The sequence below is a fragment of the Numenius arquata genome, chromosome 18 (genome assembly GCF_964106895.1).
Source record: "Numenius arquata chromosome 18, bNumArq3.hap1.1, whole genome shotgun sequence".
Classification (NCBI taxonomy): domain Eukaryota; kingdom Metazoa; phylum Chordata; class Aves; order Charadriiformes; family Scolopacidae; genus Numenius; species Numenius arquata.
Genome location: NC_133593.1, coordinates 6,250,851 through 6,257,707, shown reverse-complemented (window position 1 = coordinate 6,257,707; position 6,857 = coordinate 6,250,851). Strand labels below are relative to the sequence as shown.

The following is a 6,857-nucleotide window of genomic DNA, read 5'->3' as shown; positions in this document are numbered from 1 at the left end:
AGGGAGAAGCAGCTTCGAGAAGAAGCCGAGCGAGCCAAAGAGGAGCTGGAAAGGCGTCTTTTCCAGCTGGAAGATGAAGCCAGGCAGGCCAACGAGGCCCTGGTGAGTAGCACATTAGTCTGAATATTCTTGTGCTTGATGGGCTTTCTTGGTTTGGAAGCTTTTTTTTTTTTCTTATGACTCCTGTGAGACACCAGGAATTATGGCTTAGACGAGGCTAGACTGTTCCTGACCACTGGTGGAGAGGGCATGCTGGAATACCTAGGAAAACTCTGATCTGCCATAATCTCTGTTTGCTGTGAGCCATTTGCTCCCTGTATTTGGCTCGCGGTGCTTTCTTCATGAAGGAAGAAAGGAAGCAACCTTGGAGCTGAAACTGGGAGAAAGGGGCATGGTATGCTGGCAGCTGAAGGGGCCAGCTTCAGGTTTTAGTTGATATCTTTGTCCAACTCTAAGCAAATGTATCTCCTTGCTTTGTAGAAATGAAAGGAAGGAAGTTAGGCAATTCTGGACCAGAGGAGGAACACCAGGCCCTACAATTGTTTATTATACTTTTTATTTTAATGTATAATATATTTATCACTTGATCTTTTGGGAAAAGACGTCATCTTCCTGACTGTCTGCAGGGGTGATTTTGTAGATGCTAACAGGGTAACTAAGAAAAATTGTTTCTTCTTAGCTCCGATCCCAGGAAGCAGCAGAGTTACTGGCTGAGAAAGCTCAGATTGCAGAAGAAGAGGCAAAACTGCTGGCCCAGAATGCTGCAGAAGCTGAGCAAGAGCGACAGAGGCTGGAGATCACAGCTCTGAAAACCAAGGAGGAGAAACGCCTGATGGAGCAAAAGATGCGGGAGGCAGAGCTGATAGCAGTGAAGCTGGTGAAGGAGTCTGACCGGAGGTTAGATTTGCCTGACTGGGGGTTGTGTGGTCTCTACTGGGATACCTAGGTAGAGAGAGTGCGGCTTTTCTCAGAGCTAAGCCCAGGAGGGAGGGGTTGTTTCCTAAGCAACACTTAGGGACTAAGCCTTCTAGTGTCTTGTTTATTCCAGCTGGTACCAGTGGTGGTGATGCAGGTCAAGAAGTTTACAGGGGATAGGTGCAAGGCTTTAGAGTTCTTTAATATTAAAGATCCAGAATGCAGAAGCATTTTCTATTTTGCGTTATCAAAAGAGCACTGGCTACCGAGCTGTCTAAACTTACCAATCTCTATACCTTGTGAGTTAGGAAACTGTTTTAATTCATTAGTACCAAGTGATGATCTTTTGTATCCTTTTTAGATCTTTGGGAAGTGTAAACCAGGTAAACTTGTGTTGAATATAAATCCCTCTGTAAGCGTTTACGTGTTCCGTAGCACTGTGCTGCCTGAAGATGCAGAGCAGACCAGTGTTGACAGAGGATGTTTAACCTTGCTATTAAGGGCCTTCTGCTTGTTTTAGGATACTGCCAAAAAGCTTGCCAAAATAAAGAGCAGATATGTTGCACCTCTCCCCACCTCAGGGAGGATCTCTGACAGCCTGGAGAATCTGTATCAGCAGGTCATAATTGAGCCCATGGAAACTAGAAGTAGAAAAACCGTGTTAATTCAGCCAGTTTGTGCAGGATTATCTTTGAAAGCATGTGTCATGCTGTGATCAATTAGTTCTCCATGCGACCATCCTTCCACAAGGGTCTTTGGGTAAAGGAATCAGTAATCACAGTAATGGATCTTGCTCTCTGGAAGCCAGTGAGGTGCATAGCCCTGAAATCCATGTGTTGCTCTATACTGGAAATCACCAGCCGTTCACGTCAGGATATTTGTCTTACAGAGCCAAGGAAGCAGAGCATCTGAAACAAGATCTGCATGAAGCCAGAGAGGCTGAACGGAAAGCGAAGCAGAAACTCTTAGACATAACCAGGCTTAATTATCCTGTAAGTTTCTGCTCTACTGGGCACCCCTTCATCTTCAGAGACAGTCAGATGTTGATTGCATTTTTATAGCCCCATCAAGCTGAGTAGTAGCATGTCTGTATCCAGCTGGGGGACAAACACCTATAGGACTAACTGATGCTTAAACACAGGGTAGCTGGGATGGAAGTTGTATTTGTTCAGGGCAGTGAGTCAGGATGATAAAGGTGAGACAAAAGTGAAAAACAGGACTAGTGTTGGGACCTAGGGAGCAGATTGTCTTGCCTGTGTTCATGTCTAATGCTGACTCTGTGCCGTCTCAGGCAATGCTTTGTTGAGGTGGTTGTACAGAGCCAGCTGTATTGTCCTGGCATCTGAGTTGCCCATGAGTGTCTTTAGGCAAAGCTGATGAAGCTCTCTCCATCAGGAAGGCAGAACTAAGGCTGTGTGCCACAACTCTCTCTTCTGCCTCCAGTCTTGCTGAGAATGGATTTTGCCGAAATAGAAATTAACATTGCAACCAGGATACTTGGATGTGTGGGTTGTTGAACTTCAGCATTTCTTCTGATGCCAGTCAGGCAGGGGGGAAGGGCTGCAGGAGCATCTGTGTGTCTCAGAACCCATAGGTAACTTATGAAATCACAGAATGGTTTAGGTTGGAAGGGACCTTAGAGATCATGTAGCTCAGCATGGCATTCTTGCAGAAGCTGAGGAGATAAACCCGAAATCACGCAATCAGCAGCCCGCCCACCGCCTGTCAGCCTCGACCACGAGGAGGAGGCTTCGCCCTGCGTCCAAAAAGCTCCCGAAAGAGCTTTTCGTCGGCCTTTCCAGCTACAGATCCCTCACCCAGCGCAGTCTTACCTGCCCTGGAGCCGGTCTCTGCCGCACCCAACACGGGTTTTCTCCCAACAGCCTGGTCACCAAGAAGAAGGAGCTGTGCGCGGACCCCCAGGCGCCTTGGGTGCAGGCACATCTGAAGCACTTCCAGACCCTGAAGAACTGACCCATCCCTCCTGCCACCCGCCATGTCCCCGGTGCTGCCCCCAGCGGGCTTGTCTTCCAGCCCCAGGCACGCCAGAGAGTACTTGAACTGCAGCCTTCTTCAACAGAAAGTTTATTCTATTTAACTTATTTCAGTTAAAGTAATTATTTTTTGTTAATAAAAAGGAAAATTAAATAATGAACTTGTAGTAGGGATTTCTTGATGTGGCTCAGCGAGGCAGTTGGGTGTCAAGATGTCAGAGGACACGGGCCTCTTATTGCTCGGCCGACGCACCTGGAGCCGCGGCGCTGCGTGAAGGTCCTGCGCCGGAGGGGCTGGAGTCCTGGCCGGCTGCAGCGAGGGGCAGGGAGATGATGAGCACAACCAGCCCAAGCCAAACTCCCTCCCTCCCCAGACCACAGCCCCGCGCCTGTCTGCTGGTCTCGGGCGGCTGTGGTGGCCACTTGGCCCTGGGGACCCCGTCCCCATGCATGCACCACTCACCTTTGTCTATCTCCCTGCAGTCACTGCACTGCCAGGACTCGGCATTTGCTTCCATGCCGGAGCAGCGCCGGTGGGTCCCTTGGGAAGCACAGGAGCCGCAGAGAAGAAGTCTCCAGGGCCTGGGGGAGCAAAGGGAGCAACTGCCACCAAATTCCCCCGAGCTGTGGGCTGCCAGCCCTGGTGCTGTGCAGAGCCCACCTCCACCCTGCTCCCCCCTGGCAGCTGGGGCTGAGCTGCCCACACGCACCCTGTGCCATTCGCCCGCTTGGCACCCCAGGGAACCTCCATCCCTGCCCAAAGCCGGAGAGGAAGGCATCGTCTGCTCGCTGGGGCTACGGGGACCGGGGTCACTGACACTCACCCATTCTCCTCTGCCTCCTGCCGTCCTGCCGGGCAGAGGCACTCCTCAGCATCACAGGAGCTGTGCTGTTCATACAGGTCCTCAAAGTACCCGTCCAACTCCCAGGCAGCATCCCTGTGGGAGTAGAGGAGTGCTCAGCCCTGGAGTCCTGGGGACACCTTGCCATAACCCAGGGAGGCAAGAGAGGGGCGTCCAGATCATCACAGAGGGGGAGTGAGACAGAGGCGATGGCACCAACCTGTCAGGGATTTTTATGCCCAGGCGAAACATCTCCTCCTGGAATGTGGCCATGTCCTGGCACAGTGGGCAGCGGAAATGGTGCAAGGCAGAAGACAGTGCCTGGCCCTGGGGCAGAGATGGCATCAGCATCAGTGGCAGCGGGGTCCCATTTGCTCCCTCAGAGCTGGGTGATGGGGTGATGATGAGGGTGCTCATGTCAAGGGCCTGGGGCGATGTCACCTACCTGGATGCAGCGTCGGTGGAACCAGGCGCTGGTGCAGGTGGGACACACCAGGGTGTCATAGCAGGGCCGCTCTGCCACCGCCTCCAGGCAGATGAGGCAGCTCTGGCCCTGCTGCAGTGCCCGCACCCGCTGCACCGGCCGGTGCTTCCAGCAGAATGACCTGCGTGACGGAGGTGACAGTTCAGCCCCAGCCCTCCTCCGCCCCAGCCCCAGCCCCAGTGCTGTGGGGCAGCTACACTCACTTAAACTCCCCGAAGAACTGGGAGAGGCAGCCGCGCTCGATCCCACAGGGGAAGTGGAAGATTCGGTGGCAGCGCCGGCCCTGGCAGGTGACCGATGCTCCCGGCAGCCGGCAGATGCAGCACCTCTGGGGATGGAATGGAGGTGGATGGTGTTAGTGCCACGTGCCCCCAGGGAGCCCAGTTTGCCCCCGGCCAGCACACCACGTTCTGGTGTGCCTCCTGGCCGGTGACACCGGGCCACTGCCAAATCCGCCGACCCCCCTCCAAATCCCCATCCATATAAATGGGCCTTTTTGGATGGAGGAGGATGTGGAGGTTACTTGCAGATGGCTTCCAGAGCATCCCTGGGGGATTACTGGCCTGTGCATTGCAGGACAGAGGCATGGAGACCATGGTGGGGACATATGTTCCCCTCCCCGGCCTCACCTTCTGTGCCACCCGCTTCAGTTCTTGCCGGATGTCAGGGAAGAGAAAGCCGTAGAAGCCCTCTTCGTCGGCTCCTCTCTGGATAAGACCACTGGCGTGGTACTGCAAGGGAGGAAAAGAGGGCACATGGCAGGGGCTGCCGAGGGTGCAGGGCTGGGAACTGTGGGGTGTCGGGAACCAGTGCCGGAACCAAGGGACTCACCAGGCAGTTTTCATGGATGTAGAGCCCATCCTGCTGGCACAGCTCTCCAACTATCTCAGTTTCAACGTCTGCCCGCCGGCACAGCCCACACACTGCTGGGGGACAGCCCCACCGTCACCCCCAGCACCATGCTGCCAGGGTGCCCATGGGGGTAACGGCAGGAGCGAAATGGGGGAGAGGCTGGGGCAACTTCCTACAGCACAGGGGCCTCTGCTTGCATGGCCGGGCACCAGCCAAAATCCCCTCTGGTGGGTGCCCGTGGGGATGCTCATCACTCACTTTTCTTCTTGGGGACCTGGCGCATCCTTTTTGGCTGGGGAGGCGCACAGGAGGATCCTGCCTCCTCATCTTGGAGCCCGGCAGAATCCTGGGCAGGGGGCGACTGGGGGCGACGTCGTCGCCGTGCTCTCCTCTCCATTACTGCTCTTGACGACAGAAGGCGTTGATGGACGTGGAGACGTTGGTGTGGTTAAAGACCACCCAGGTTCTCCAGCGCCTGTGGCAAACACTGCCGCTCTTGACGACAGAGAAGGCGTTGATGGACGTGGAGACGTTGGTGTGGTTAAAGACCACCCAGGTTCTCCAGCGCCTGTGGCAAACACTGCCGCTCTTGACGACAGAGAAGGCGTTGATGGACGTGGAGACGTTGGTGTGGTTAAAGACCACCCAGCTTCTCCAGCGCCTATGGCAAACACTGCCACGCTGGGGGCAGCAGTGCAGGGGCATTTATACGGCCTGGAGTGTTTGTGACACGGCACCGCACGCATGTATATGTCACACACATGGTCCCGCCCCTGCCCGGCAACGCCAGGTGGTGCAGCAGGACCGGACCACTGCCTCATCTGCCTGGAGGTGGTGGCAGAGCGGCCCTGCTGTGACACCCTGGTGTGTCCCACCTACACCAGCGCCTGGTTCGTCCCACCTACACCAGCGCCTGGTTCCACCGGTGCTGCATCCAGGTTGGTGGCATCTCCCAGGCCTCTGACATGAGCAGCCCTGCTGTCACCTCGTCACCCAGGTCCAGTGGAAGAGTGCCCCACTGCCACTGATGCCATCTCTGCCCCAGGGCCAGGCACTGTCTTCTGCCTTGCACCATTTCCGCTGCCCACTGTGCCAGGACATGGCCACATTCCAGGAGGAGATGTTTCGCCTGGGCATATGTGAGAGGGAGATTGACTGGTGGGCCCACTCCCTGAAAATAAAGGAACATGTTGAGGCCCCACATAAGCCAGAGGACCCTCTCCCCATCTCTCGCCCGACAGTAGAAGGGGATCTCAGAGAAGAGGGGGAATGGAAACAGGTCCCTAGTCGGCGAAGCAGGCGAATCCCCTCCCTGCCTCTCCCACCTCCCCAGTTACCCCTGCAGAACCGGTATGGAATCCTGCAGGAGGAATTGACTGTTGGAGAGGAGGATGGTACAACTAGGCAGGATGTGCCAGAAAGACCAAGTCGCCGCAAACCTGGCATCACAACTAGTTCAAGAAGGAAAAGCAGAAGGGTCATCGTTGTGGGTGACTCTCTATTGAAGGGGGCAGAGGGACCACTATGCCGTCCTGACCCGCTTCACAGGGAAGTCTGCTGCCTCCCTGAGGCACGGGTCAGGGACGTGTTGGACAAAGTTCCTGCTCTAGTCAACCCTTCTGACTATTACCCCCTTGCAGTTTTTCAGGTAGGCAGTGATGATGTATATAATACATCCAGGAAATTAAAAACAATCATAAAGGACTTTAAGACACTGGGAAAACTGGTTGAGGGATCAGGGGCACAGGTAATTTTTTCAGCAATACCCTT

At 54.7% G+C, this 6,857-nt stretch overlaps 1 protein-coding gene across 1 annotated transcript; it reads right to left on the bottom strand.

Moving 5' to 3' along the window:
• Positions 1 to 3,142: 3,142 nt before the first annotated feature.
• LOC141473370 (E3 ubiquitin-protein ligase PHF7-like) lies at positions 3,143 to 5,370 on the bottom strand. Its single transcript, XM_074160833.1, has 9 exons — positions 5,346 to 5,370; positions 5,067 to 5,158; positions 4,865 to 4,966; positions 4,439 to 4,563; positions 4,197 to 4,356; positions 3,972 to 4,078; positions 3,734 to 3,847; positions 3,373 to 3,491; positions 3,143 to 3,267 (listed from the first exon to the last, which is right to left on the bottom strand). Exons 1-9 carry the CDS (start codon positions 5,368 to 5,370, stop codon positions 3,143 to 3,145), a joined length of 969 nt encoding a protein of 322 aa, XP_074016934.1.
• Between the last annotated feature and the right edge of the window lie 1,487 nt (positions 5,371 to 6,857).

What these genes read in the sequence shown, in the direction of transcription:
- LOC141473370 (XM_074160833.1), bottom strand. Translation starts at nt 5,370, where the DNA reads ATGCGCCAGGTCCCCAAGAAGAAAA. An exon ending in TGAAGCGGGTGGCACAGAAG is followed by an intron (nt 4,564 to 4,864) that starts GTGAGGCCGGGG and finishes TTCCATCCCCAG; the next exon opens with AGGTGCTGCATCTGCCGGCT. An exon ending in TCCACCGACGCTGCATCCAG is followed by an intron (nt 4,079 to 4,196) that starts GTAGGTGACATC and finishes TCTCTGCCCCAG; the next exon opens with GGCCAGGCACTGTCTTCTGC.